The sequence below is a fragment of the Elaeis guineensis genome, chromosome 6 (assembly GCF_000442705.2).
Source record: "Elaeis guineensis isolate ETL-2024a chromosome 6, EG11, whole genome shotgun sequence".
In the NCBI taxonomy this organism is placed as follows: Eukaryota; Viridiplantae; Streptophyta; class Magnoliopsida; order Arecales; family Arecaceae; genus Elaeis; species Elaeis guineensis.
Window position 1 is genome coordinate 23,282,196 of NC_025998.2, and position 14,376 is coordinate 23,296,571.

The window sequence follows — 14,376 nt, forward strand, 5'->3', positions numbered from 1 at the left end:
GATGCTAGGACATTCGACTCTCATCCACCAATTGTTGGAGAGGAGCAGAAGGAGGAGGAGGCAGACGACGATGAGGATCGGACTTTTTTTTCTGATATATTTTATTTTTTTGATATTTTTTATAAAAAATTATATAATTTATATTTTAAATATAATATAATTAGTTTTTAATTTCTGATTGTCATATTATCTTTGGATTTTAATTATAATAGGTATTAGGAATCATAATTCATTGTGATTAATTATTATTAAAAAATAATTAGCGACGAAAAATTTTATCGCTAAAGTCATCTTTAATAGCCTTATTAGCGACGGCTAGGATTTCTGTCGCTAATAAAGATATTTAGCGACTAGATTTTTTCAGATTGGCTGTTAAGACAGAATTAGCGATAGCGAGGTTATTATCGATGGCATGTGGATTATTAGCAACGGTAATTAGCCATCGTTAATAATCTGAATTTTTATAGTATCTATTATAACTATTATTCATTTTTTTAAATAGAAGAGGGGTCTCAATCTGATAAGCTTAGAATCCAGGATGGAAATCGGAAGCATTGCTATGTTGGAGAGGTTTATTTTAGGGCAGCCCAATCTTAGACCTTGCTTCTTGTGTTCCTCAAAAGTTTTTTAATTGGTGTCACAACAAGTTCACAGGTGGAGATTTATGGTTGAAAGTGAAAGACGATCCATTTAATTTGGTAGAAAATTAATTAGAATTTCAATGAAGAATGAAGAATTTTTTTTGCATGCATTGAAGATGAAAATAAGTATTATTTATTGATAATTTTTAAATTTTTTTTTATTATTTTATTCTTCTTATGATTGATGTGTAGGGACCGAATACTCTTCGAATCTCCTTATTTTTTACTCTTTCTTCAAATTTGGCTCGGTAATTTATCTCAATTGAATAAATTTTGGTGGCCAAGCTTTCCTTCATCTCAAAAAAAAAAAAAAATGGCACTTGGATGTGACCTTGGGCTAAGTTAGTTGGCTAGTCACTCGTAGGATCCAAAGCGTTCATGGAAATACAAGCAAAATGAAGTCCTTTTTATTATGATGGAAGCTCTTTACTTCCACTATGGTAAAAAAAAAAAACAAACAAACAAAGGAAACAGCGACATATTTTCTTTGGACTTTGCCGATGTTTATTATCACTGCAAATTTGGTCCACGATCCTTCACCAAAGCGGCATGGACGCATGGGCTGCGTTGGCGCTAACAACGAACCCGCCGACGCTTCTAAAAAGCGACGTTTGGCTCAACTGCCAACGCTAACTAACGTCGCAAATAGATAACACTAAGTTAGCGTTGCTAAGTAACCGACACTTGTAAGCATCATTTATTGGGCACCTGATGATGCTCTAAAATGTGGTTTGATGTAAAATTATATTACGTAAAAAGATGATTCTTAATTAAATTATGGTGAGTTTGCATTTAGAGTATTAGATATAATGCTTCCTACTAACCACACCACAAATCTATGAACTATTGCCTATATCTTGGTAGATTAGAAGAATAGCAGATAAAATAAACTTCAAAACATTTACAACAAACTAATTTATGAATAGTAGGGATCATGTGATTCCAACCAGTCTTTGGCCTTTCACCTTGTCCATATGGCACTAGTCAAGGTCATTGCCAAGATAAGGTGTGAATGCATGGTCAACATGTATGATCTACCATCTCAAATTTTGCTCATTATTATGGTCAATAAGCACGACCGTCCTCCTCAATTATTGTTGTTTTTTACATGATAAATATAATCAATTTACTAAAATTATGGCCTATGTCAGGATGAGTAGGCATATTTAGTCAATTTTAAATTTATGATCTATATCATAGTCATGATAGTTGTAAGATATATGTTAAGATAAATATTACGGCCTTTTTTAGTATATGATTGATCAATTAATGTACAATAATATTATGGTGTAGAAGGAAGGGTATCATTAGTTCCACATTGCTTACAAATCAAGGAAGACTCTAGTTTATATAGAAAGGGATCATCCTTCTAATGTGAAGTATCTTTTGAAGGATAAAATCATGAGGCCTATAGGTCAGAGAAGATACAACATGAGTCCTTAGTTGCGACAGTGGTGCACTAGGTAAGAGACCACTCCTTTGACTGTGGGGCTCTTCCCATGGATTAGAGTAGACATAATATGAGTCCTTGGCCGCAACAGTAGCATATTAGATAAAAGACCACCCATTCAACCGTGGGGCTTTTCTTACTTGTATATTAGCCTGTGGTAAAAATTAGGAGGAAGACATCTCCTATCCATATACAGATTCTTTCTTAATTGGAAGACTATGTTGTGACGTAGAAAGGGAGGATATTATTAATCCCACATATGTTGTGTCTGCTCTTCCTATGGGTTAGAGCAGACACAACATGAGTCCTTAGCCGCAACAGTAGCACATTAGGTAAAAGACCACCCATTCAACTGTGGGGTTTTTCTTACTTGTACATTAGCTTGTGGTAAAAATTAGGAGGAAGACATCTCCTATCCATACACAGATTCCTTCTTAATTGGAAAACTATGTTGTGATGTAGAAAGGGAGGATATTATTAATCTCACATTAGTTGCAAGTCAAAGGGGACTCTAACTTATATAGAAAGAGATTATTCTTTTCACATGAGATATCTTTTGAAGGAAAAAATCGTGAAACCCATAAATCAGAATGAACAATACTTCATATATCAAGCCATGAGCCTTTGGCTCTAACAAATGGCATATCACTAGCTAATATCTCATAATTGGTTGATTAGGTGATGACTTATATTTAACCAATTCAACAAAAATATTTATTTTTATTAAGTCATAGGTGCAATTTTATATCTAAGAATAATTAATCATAGAGAAACTATAGAAATGTATTACATCAATCAAGATTTGACTAATAACTTATATCTAGACACTTAAAAAAAATCATAGTTGGTTACTTACCACTCATACAAGAGGTCATATTCCATCGCTGAAGTTTATTGAGGAAAGAATAAAAGGAAGTTATTCATGTTAATAATCAGTTGTAAAATTTAAGAAGTGAGTTATCAGACAAGAAACCTCTCAATATTATTGGAAATAACTGCCAATCTACACCATAGAAATAGGAAGAATGCTTCATTCAATATTTCTCTCACACTGCCTAGACATGAACATTTGACTACCCTGACATGGACAAGGCTTTTACACACCTTGTATGTATGACAATGAGAGAATCCCACATTTCTAAACTTGGTCTCAACTTTTCCAACATGTAGTCGACCGAGTGTCGAGAGCATGTTGCATCCTTGAGCCTTATCAGCCTATCTAATTATCAGATTCGGCGACTATTCCACCATGCAGGATACTTGACTTGTACTTCATTATTTTTAATATGTAATATAATCGACACTTTGCTTAGCCGTTTTGTCTTTCTAAGTTATTATTTTTGTATTATTTTTTAAAATATCTTCATGTTAAAAATTTCAACTCTTTTTCTTGAGGCAAGTCCAGATTTAACGAGCCAGCGATCTAATTGACCATTAATTTTAGATTTTCAAGGGACACTTCACGTGCTCGGAGTCAAATTTCCAAAAATGTTTTACTGGTTGAGCCAACTGCAATCGACACAAGTGGGATCTTCAATGGGTGCCTTAGATCTACTGATCTTAATAATGATGTGATGTAACAGACTAACTTAAATTTAAAGCAAGACAGCCACCCAATGGCCGTTTTATGCGTATCTACGCCTGTTGGGCCGTTTCAAAATTGTCAGGTGCGAGTCTTGTCCTGTGGCCCGACACGCATGACACGTGAAACGACTGAGAGGGGAAAAGGGGTGGGAGGGAGGAAATAAAAGGGCTACCCCTCGCCATTCCCACGCCAAGGCTGCAACCTCCGGGGATAAAAGATAAAGTTGATTGGTTTCACGCGTATAGCTGAGTGAGAGGCTAGCTAAAGGTGCGATTTGGAGATGTCCTTTTGTTTTCTTCTCTTTTAAAATAATTATCCAAGTCCAATTCCCCAAGAGACTCACCAACCCCACCCAAAGCCCCGTTATTTTTCTTTCCGGGGTCCCTCCTCAAAAGCTTGGGCTTAGAAATGGGAAGCCACCACATCCCACGCGCACTACTCATTTAAATATGGTTTGAGCCCATCTTCCAAGAGAGATTCCATCCCATGAAAGGAGCTCCTCCAAAGCTAAATCTTTATGGGATTTGAGATGGCTTTTAGCACTTTGATTAGAAGAGCTTTTAATGGGTATGATTGTAATAGGCTTTGGGGTTTGATACACAAGATAAGCAGATTCTGGTGGTTTGTCACTGCGTCCACACTGTCCCAAGCTCTGATCGTGTCAATTTATTAAGGGTGGGTGTCAATTTGTCTTCTGGTTTTGTAGTTTTCTCTATATTAGGTCCCCACCGGTGATCCCAATCTCTTGTTGATATGGGTGGGGAAATGGAGAAGACTGATCCTAAGATAAAAGAAATGAATATAAAAACATCATACGTACTATTAGTGGGGGCTTCGACTGTGAATTTGCTTAGAAAAAAAAAAAATACTATGAATCTATGATAACGTAAGAAGATAGAGACAACTTCCATGTGAGGGGTGAACATCCAGCAGGCCTTTTCCTTTTTTTTTTTTTTTACTTTTTTTTTTTTTCTTTCTTTTCTGGATCCTCCCCTCTCTCTCTCCTGTTTGCTTCTTTTCTAAAGTAACTTCTTTAGCTGTCAAACTCCACGCAGACTCGTGTCTTGTTGTCTCCATGTGGGATCCTAATTTTTGGTTCACGGCACGCAGGATTGGGGTGCACGGGGACTGCGTAAATTATGAAGGCCATTCCAAATGCGCGATGACGTTTGCTTAAACCGTGCCCACGCTCTTTCTAGCCACCAATCTCCTCTAATTGTATGGGGACCGGGTGATAGAGAGTTGTTCTGGTCGTTCTCTAGATTCATCATAGCACATTGATTTGATATGCTTCCCTTTCTTTGCTGTAATGGAGTGCTTCTCTTTATTTGCTATAATGGAGGCTGACGTCGGGCTGGGATGTAAAGTTGAAGACATCATGATTCGGAAGGTGGAAACAAAACAAGCAAGTTTGGATGTTTGCAGTGGTCGGGGCTAATCCTTGATTAAGTGGGAAAATATGAGGTTGGTTTCAATTTTCAGGTGTTTAACATTAAAACCCAGCTAATTTGATTAGTTTTAATACTTTGGGAAACTTTAGTCCCATTCATCATTGGTATAGTAATTTGTTGGTAAATTGGGGTGTATATAATAGCCACTCCTCTCTCTCTCTCTCTCTCTCTCTCTCTACAACACATATATATGTATGTATGTATGTCTATGTATATGTACATATATATGTATAAAGAAACCTTTTAGCAAAAAATTTCTCCTTCAACTCCATCGAGCAATGAACTGCGCACTAGAGAGGGGTGAATTACAATTATATGAGGAAATTCATTCACAGTACAATGTCAAAGGAAATTAGGTAATAAGAAAAATCTTTGATTTGATGAAAGAGTTTTCTATTAGTATCCCTTCTTCACAAAAATTCATCTACACGGTTGGTAATCTTTAGTAGCTGAAATCAGCGATCTATCTCTTTGATTATTAGGATACAGAGGAATGTCATTCCCACCATCCTCTCTAAAATAGTATGTTCTATCTACCCATCTATTCATGTATATACATATATAAATACATATTTAGTACATATATATATATATTTATTAAAAGGTTTATAATATTTTTTTTCTTTCCCATTCTACTATGACAAAAGGGGATAGATATCTTTTGAGCTTATTTGCGAGTTAAAGCAGCAATGCTCCATGTGATATCAGAGTTCGAGCTATTGTCCGGAATAGTTTTACCCATACCTTCCAAAACCATTCACGTGAACCATCGCCTGTAACCAACCAAACCCGCAGCGTCCCTCGCATGTGGCAGCCGTTGCAGCGTCCACACTCCCCAAGGTTTGTTGGTTCTCATCTCCAAAATGCCCCCACCAAACATCTCATCCTCCCGGCGCGGGCACCAGGGTCCGACCGCAATACCACTTTCCTTTCCTCTCCTCTCCCCACTCCTTCCTTCTCGAGAACGCAAAACTTCTTCTTTTCTTTCTTCTTAAATCCCAAATCCCTCCAAAGCCACGATTCTCGGCTCCGATCTCATTTTGTAGGCCGGCCTTGGCCTTGGGGGACCCTTTCCGCGTCACGCTGACATCCAGGTTTTGGACGATCAAACTTCCACACGGAAACCAACCAATGGTCAAAACATCTTGGTTCTGGCCCGGTTTGCAGGAGTTCTAGAGTAAGGCAAAACTATTGGTCTCATTGAAGTGTTTGTTGTTAGCAGTTACACTAGAAAATTTATAATCAATGACAACTAAAATTATAAGGGTTTTTGTCAAAATGACTACATGCACGTCAAAATATGGAGGTGTGATGATGGTGGAGAACTATTCAAATTCCATCTATATTACTATAAATTTTATTATATAAATAGGATGGAGATCAGAAACTCTCCCTTTTTACATTTAAAAATTAAAAACTATTTATATGTCACAGGAATATTAGTTTCATATCCGTTGTTTTATAACTTCTAAATAATAATATAATGGCTGTTGCAGCAAATTAATAAATCAACAATAGACATTATATATATATAATATCATATATTTAAACGAAAAGCTTTGGAAGTAGAAACCAGAACAGTCTGTTTGCATTGTTATAATAGACCTGAACGTAAGCAGCTTGCTGCCCAAAAATCGGTCTGGTTCAATTGAGAACGGTAGTCTCACTCGTGTGGATCAACGGCTCTAAACATTCAAAATTAAGGGGGAAAAAGAACTCGAAGCCATAATTCTTCATCTATTTTACTTCCTTCTGTTTTAATAATTCACTCATAACCGCAGAGGACTCATCTGATTGATGTGCCCCTCAAGTAGAGGGAACGACGAAAAGACCTGGACGACAAAAGCTGGGCCTCCTTACGATTCCTTTCATCGTTTCGCTCCACTCTGCAGCGCCTCGAGGACGGTCTATTGAATGTACCCTAAGCTGCAAAACGTCTCATATGTATACGTGTCAGCTTCCAATTAGCGAATTAAGCTGTATTCTGTGAATGGTGTAACATAGACAAGAAAGGTCACGGTCGAAAAGGCCCCCAACTTGCCATCTCGCCAGGGAATGACCAAGAAAAGGTCACGACAACCCAATACCCACCTCCCTCTCTCTCTCTCTCTCTCTCTCTCGTACGGGAAGCCACATAAGAGAAAAGTAAGTCTCCAAAGAAAGGATCCCCCCATAAGCCACAGCTTTCCTTCCACCTTTTTCTCCACATTTCCAAGACCATTTCCTCTTTTGAAGGGGGTCTTAATATCCGAATATTTCCTGAATCTTCTTTGAATCAGCAAAGGAAGGAAAACGAAGCAAATGACAACAACCTCCTCCTCCTGGTCTCTCTTACTCGTCCGTCTCCTGGCCGCCCTTTTGGCCCTCCCGGCCTCCGCCGGAATCTTCCCGGAGGTCCACTCCGACAAGAAGGAGCCCCCGGACCCCCGGGACTTCTCTTCCACCACCACCACCAACACTGTTCCGGCATTCCCCGTTGTCCAGTCCGCGAAACAGACCTGCCGCCTCGACCTCTCCGACGAGCTCTTCGGCGGTGTCGGCGAGGCCTGCGGCCGGTCGCTCGACCGCAGCCGCTGCTGCCCGGTTCTGGCCGCCTGGCTCTTCGCCGCCCACGCCCGGTCGGCTCTGGAGGTGGGACAACCTCCGTCGGCGACGGCGGAGGCGGTGGACGGGCCGCTGATGCCGGACGACAACCAGAAGTGCGTGGACTCGCTGCAGAGGTCGCTGGAGCGGCGCGACATCCACCTGCCGCGGCCCAACGCCACGTGCGACACCGTGCTCTGCTTCTGCGGCATCCGCCTCCACCAGATCAGTTCGCTCCGCTGCCCGGCGGCGTTCAACGTGAGCGGCGCCGCCAGGAACGCTACGCCGACGGCGGCAGTGCGAGAGCTGGAGAGCAACTGCCGGAACGCCTCCTACGCCGGATGCACTCGCTGTCTGCGGTCCCTTGAGAAGGTCAGTCTTTCAAGCGGGGCCTTGCACCACCCGTTTTCGCTTCCCGAGGCTTTTTAAAATAAATTAATTAATTAATTAAATCAACTTAGCGATTTCTTAGAATAGAAACAGCAAAAAATATTGAAATGTCTCCTTTTAAATTTTTTCAAGAAAACGCCATTACTTTTGATTTGAGTCTCTAAATATTAACTTGGTCATTTTTAGGTCCCAAATAATCGAGGCGATTGCTGTTTTTTGATGTCCAACCGAGGGGATATGTGAAAATGGGCCAATGGGATTTTTTTTGTTACTCTTTTTCTCTTTTCTGTGTTTTTTATTAATCATTTTATACAAGAAAATTTTGCAGTGTTTAGCATTTTAACTTTGTAACCTTTATTTCGAAATAAAGGCACATTTCTAATTAACTATTGTATATTATTTATAATATATTATTTCGTAAAAGGGTTAGTGGGATTTTTTTCTAATTTATAACAAAACTATATCAAAATAAGAATTAATCATTTTCATATATTAAAATTAGAGAAAAATACTTATTCCTTAATAAATGCTACACAATGATATGGTTTCATGCCTTACATCCCTTCAGGATAATAAATAGCGCTCATGGCCACCGTTTTCTGGTGAAATTTGGATTCCTGTTTGGGGAAAATTTGATGCAACTCATGGCAATAAATATACATTCCCTACATACTACTCTTACACTACTTGGAAGGGGAAGACAAACCCCAGTTCCCAGCCCCAGGCTCCCAACCCACACCGTGAAGTTCGTGTGCAGGCCGACTAAACTCCAAACTTCCCAAAAACATCCAAATTTTTTTCCATTGCTTAAACCACTGGTTGTAATTTTCATAGAAATAGGGATTGATCCCGAACTCTTCATTGTATGGCTCAAAGCAATGGGACGAACTACGAGATTTTGTCTTAACGGCAAACAACAATGATCCAAATTATCACGGTCAATGATTTTGGATTTCCATGGTATGTTAAACAGATTGACTGCAGATACCACAAAATCTTTAATCATTGAAACATAGCATATGAAACACGAGGATCACACTACTCCGAAATAATCCACCTAAACGATTTTGGCTCATGGCAATGCTTTCTGTTTAGTAACCTTTGGATAACAGTTATGCGATTTAGCTAATGATACTTCTCATCTCCAGCAGTTGAGCAGACGGCTGAGATTGAAATAGAAGAATGTTTGATGATCTTATCAAATTGTTTCTTTGTGGTGGTGGTGGTGGTGGTGATACAGTTGAAGGGCCACGGATCGGGGAGCAGCGGCGGTGATCGGACGACGAGGTTGTTCGGGCGGGACTGCCAGCTTATGGGGCTGACGTGGCTGCTAGCCAAGAACAGGACGGCTTACATTCCAACGGTGTCCGCTGTTCTGCGCGCCGTACTCTACAGCGTCCGCCCGCCGAGCCACGATGGGGACGGCAACTACAAGTGTAGCCCCGACCAGGAGAACATGCCCCTCGCCGTGGACTCTCTCCAGTTCCAGAAGCTCGAGTCCTCCTCCGCCTCTTCCCGTTCTGCCCTCGTCTTTTCCTTCTTTTTCCTTCCTGTCCTCGCCCTGATCTCTCTCGTGAGTGGTCCCGTGGTGCTTGGAGGCACCTGAGAGGAAATGACAAAAGGTCTGTCCATTTTCGTCCTTTTGCCCGCTGTAAAATTTTTAGTTCCCCAGTGCCGAGTCTATAGTACATGATATCTACAGTAAATATTGCTGCTGATTCTCACACCTGCGTTGTGGTCTTTGCGTCTTTTGCTTCTGGATGGTTATGATTTGATGGTCTTCTTGGTCTTGGACGTGGTTCGGTGATGATCTGTAATTACTTTCTACAGTGCAACCGGTGATGGATAAAATCTCTCTGACGACTGACCACAGGTGCACATGGATAGGATCCACGTCCCGGGAGCAATTAATTGAGTGTTGAGCAACAAAGGCAGTGATTCAATCTTCAGGAGCATTAGCGTCGTGGTACATATGCATGGGTTGGAAACATTCGAGTTATGGGCGGGCTCCAAATGTGCGGTTACTCTGGGTGAATATCAGCAAAGGGCGAAGGCAACACTATGACCTAAGAGTGACATGGGTGAATATCCATCAAATTAGTCTAAAGATGGTAACAGGTCAGATATGAATTTGGACAACCAATATGCATATCCATCTTGTCATAAAAATTTATACCCATATCCGTTTAGTATCCATCTCTAATCAAATCGGATCAGATGAGATAGAGTGTGCGGGTTAGATCGGATCAAATGTATCCATCTTGTCTCAATCGGATCAGCTCGGATTTGTTAAAAATCTCTTAAATCCTACAAACTATCATGCTTCTACCAAGATTAAGCTCTCAAAACCTCAAGGGACCAACTTACAACTTGCACAAAATCCCATATGCTTGAGAAAAAAACCCCAATTAGAACTTAAGAAATGCCTCTGATCTCCCTCAGGTGCTCTCCTTCTCCACAAATCTCTAAAAAAGAAGATGAAATAAGGAGAAAAAGAAGAACCTCTCTAATCTCCCTCAGGTGCTCTCCTTCTCCACAATCTTCGAAAAAAAAAATGAAATCAAAAGAAAAAAAAGCAATAGGGGAAAAAAAAAAAAAGGACAGATACCCTCTAATCCCCTTAAGTGCTCTCCTTCCCCACAACTTTCCAAAAAAGAGATTGAAAAGAAGAGAAAATAAAGTGAAAATGAAAAAAAAAAATGATCAAGCTATGTGGGAAAAGGTCTTTTTTTTTTAATTTTTTTTATTTTTTTGTTTTATTGATTTTTTCTATGTTTTTTTTCCATCCTTAGAAGAATCAGTTGAATGGGAGGCTTAGATCGCCCAAATAGAAAAGCTTAGATGCAATGGTGGAGCCTGACATCAAATATTGAGAGGGCAAAATAATAATTTATTAATAAATTTTTAAATAAAATAATTTATAATAAATAATAAAATAAAAATATATATAATCAAAATATTATAAAAATATCAATAAATATTTAATTTTATATATAAACAAAGATAAGTAAAAAATATTACCTTATGTCATCTATAAAATGATTTTGATTATGTAAAAATCTCAATAATCTCTTTCACATTAAAGGTTGAAGAATAAATAAAGAATTAAAAAGTAAATAAATAATAATTTTTTTAAAAAAATATTATTTTTAATAAAAAATTAATATATAAATTAATTATATGGTATTTTCTCAAATTGGTGGACTCGTAATGTGTGTAAGATTAAAATATTGGGAGGGCTACTACATATATAAATATATAGGTAATAAATATTTTAAAATTTTTTGGAGGGGGCAGTGAACCTTTCTGGTCCCTCTTACGCTCTGCCACTGCTTAGATGATAATTTTTTCTAATTTTTTCTTTATTTTTTTATCCATCCTTAGGGGTCCCAAGAGCAGCAGAATAGGAAAGATGATGGTTTTCCCTAGATTTTTCCTCTATGTTTTCCATCTTCAGGAGTCAATCGGGTGGGAGGCTTGGAATAGCCGAATAGGAAAGCTTAAAAGCATAGATAATGGCTAAGGTTATACATCAGATCAAATTCAGAGTGGGACATACTGTTAGCTGCATCCAACCCAAATCAATTTCAAATTTTTCATCTAAAACCCATATCTGGTGCGGACACCAGAGCCATCAAAAATCGGCAACATAATTTAAGTTCGATTTGGATCGAAGAAGCCTCATTAAATTGATTCTACTTCAGTTATTTATTTTCAGTCAATAAATTTTAATGCATTTGGCTTTGGGTCCATAGGGCCATACTTGGATTTGTCCACGTCACCTTTGGAGCCACCACTCTCCACATGCCAAGAGAAGAATATGCATGCCAGCATATGCCGTGCTCATGCCAAGTTGTGTCAAGCATCAAGCACCCACATGAAATTTCATTTCTTCCTTAGAATTCCTTAAGAGTTCTTGGCTACTTACTTATTTTGTTGAAGGCTGATTTCTTTCCTATGGTAGATTATAATGCTTTACTTTTTTGTGGAGGGTTGATTTCTTCCTTGTAAAAATAAGAGATTCCTAAACAAATAGGACCCTTAGAGTCCTATATAAATCCTTGTATCTTTCATGAAAGAAAACAATGAATGATTTTACAAACTCTACAAATACTTGTGTCAATCGCTCCGAGAGGGAGAGGGTGTGAGACCCAAAATCGCCCCACAAGGGGAGGGTGTGAGGCCCACTTTCTATCCTATTCCTTCTACTTAAGATTCAGTGTTCCTGCGACTCTGATCGACTCCACCATCTACCCACGCAAGCCTATTCCGTCAAGAGAAGATCTGTCTCCTCCAGAATTTTCATCTGTCGTGCTGAGAGAAGGAGTGATTTCTTATTCTACAGATCATATGCTGTCAAGGACCTTCGTTCCTTAACAGTTGATCTTTGATTTTTTTTTTAATCCGATGTTGGTAAAGACCTAGTTCTTTATCGATGGATCTGTTTGGTTAAAAGATTAAGAGCCCTAATCAGAGTAGTTTCTTAACAACCACGATCCGGATTCTTATCATCTTCTTGGATTTTCTCACGGGTTTAATGTTTTATTTTCTCTCGTTCCATTCTTATTTCTTTTTTTTGCATCTACTCGTGAGCATGTTTAATTTCTGCTATATGTTTATGAAATTTTCTATTACTAATTGTTTACTGATCTCTCGAATGGCATTCGTCTGTATCATTTAGATTGATCTCGCTTTAGTCTCGTATCAATCAATCACGCCTCCTGAGCAGAGTATAGGCAACTATACTGTCTGTCCTAGGAATAATGAGCCCCTGACCGGACGTGATTTATTGTTGATGAACAGAAGAGAACTTGATTATTAGGATTGATTTTCTTTTTAGGATTGTCCCGCATCAATTTGGTATCAGAGCAGGTTGATTAGGGCTTTAGTTTAAATTCAGCAATTTAAATTTTCGCAAGTTAAATTTTCGCACTCTAAATTTCGTACTTTACTTTCAAGCATTTTAATTTTATTGCACCTTATTTCTGCATCTTAGAGTTGCATGACCACTAGATCAGGTACCTGGTACCAACATCCTACTTCCCCACCCAACACCAATATGGATCCCAATATAGCAGCCATCATTAATGCTCTGACTGAAAAGTTTGATGATATGAAAAATTTTATGAAAGCCATGGATGAGAGAATAGTGGTATTAGAAGAAGCTAGGCAGAAACAACCTGAACCTGAGTCTCTCCGACTACCTATAGGACAAAGAGGTAGGAATCTAGAACTTGATCGACCTATAGGGGCACGTCCGCACCATAACCAGTTCGATCAAGATGAGCATATTCTTAGGAATGTGAAAGTCGAAGCCCCAAGTTTTGATGGTTGTCTAGATCCGAGAGAGTACCTAGATTGGGAATCAGGTATGGACCACTATTTTGGATGGTATGAAATGTCTGAAGCAAGGAGAGTTAGATTTGCTAGGATGAAATTGATGAGGCAAGCCCGACTTTATTGAGAAAGTGTAGAGCGTCTTCTCAATCAGAGAAGACAGGATCCGATAGAAACCTGGGATGAGATGAAAGAAAAACTCAGAGAGAAGTACCTCCCCACCTCTTACCAACAAAGACTTTTAGATCAATGGCAGAGGCTTACTCAAGGGAATAGATCAGTCACCGAGTATATCACGAGATTTGATGAATACCTCATGAGATGTGGAGTAGCCGAAGATAGAGTTGTTACCTTATCTCGATTTAGAGCTGGATTACGAGAGGATATTCAGCGTGAGCTCTTTCTGCGAGAGGTAACCATGTTGAAACAAGCTTATCAACTTGCCTTAGATTTTGAAAGATTTTCTAGATATTCGACTCCCCGTCGTCCTGAACCCATCCGAGTAACCCCTTCTGGATCGAGACCTAATATTAATCAAACTCCTAGTAACAGACCTCCACTTACAAATCCTATTGGGAGAAAAGAAGATAAAGGAAAAGGAGCTATAGGAGAGTTATCAAAAGGAAGTAGTTCTCGATCTCATTGCTTCAAGTGCCATGGTTACGGTCACTTTGCTGCACAATGCCCCAACCGATCATTATTCGTAGAAGAATTAGAAGGAGAAACTCTAAAAAATATTAAGGAGGAAGTTTATGAAGCTGATCCAGATTTAGCCGAGCAATTTGAGAGTACTGAGGACATCCTAGGTTATGCCACACCTGAGTCAGACCTTAGGCTTGGAGTCGTTAGGTATGTCCTAGCCCAAACTAAGGAAAGTGAAGACTGGCGTAGGACCTCTATTTTCCATACCTTCATAAAATTTGGCGATAAAATTTGTAA

The 14,376-nt window shown here is 39.0% G+C and overlaps 1 protein-coding gene across 1 annotated transcript; it reads left to right on the top strand.

The window, feature by feature from the left end:
• The first annotated feature begins 7,244 nt into the window (after positions 1-7,244).
• LOC105046980 (uncharacterized GPI-anchored protein At4g28100) lies at positions 7,245-9,826 on the top strand. The gene is made up of 2 exons (XM_010925740.4): positions 7,245-8,082; positions 9,341-9,826. Exons 1-2 carry the CDS (start codon positions 7,429-7,431, stop codon positions 9,704-9,706), a joined length of 1,020 nt encoding a protein of 339 aa, XP_010924042.4. The 5' UTR covers positions 7,245-7,428; the 3' UTR covers positions 9,707-9,826.
• Positions 9,827-14,376: the final 4,550 nt, after the last annotated feature.

What these genes read in the sequence shown, in the direction of transcription:
- LOC105046980 (XM_010925740.4), top strand. Translation starts at nt 7,429, where the DNA reads ATGACAACAACCTCCTCCTCCTGGTCTCTCTTACTCGTCCGTCTCCTG. An exon ending in GTCTGCGGTCCCTTGAGAAG is followed by an intron (nt 8,083 to 9,340) that starts GTCAGTCTTTCA and finishes GTGGTGATACAG; the next exon opens with TTGAAGGGCCACGGATCGGG.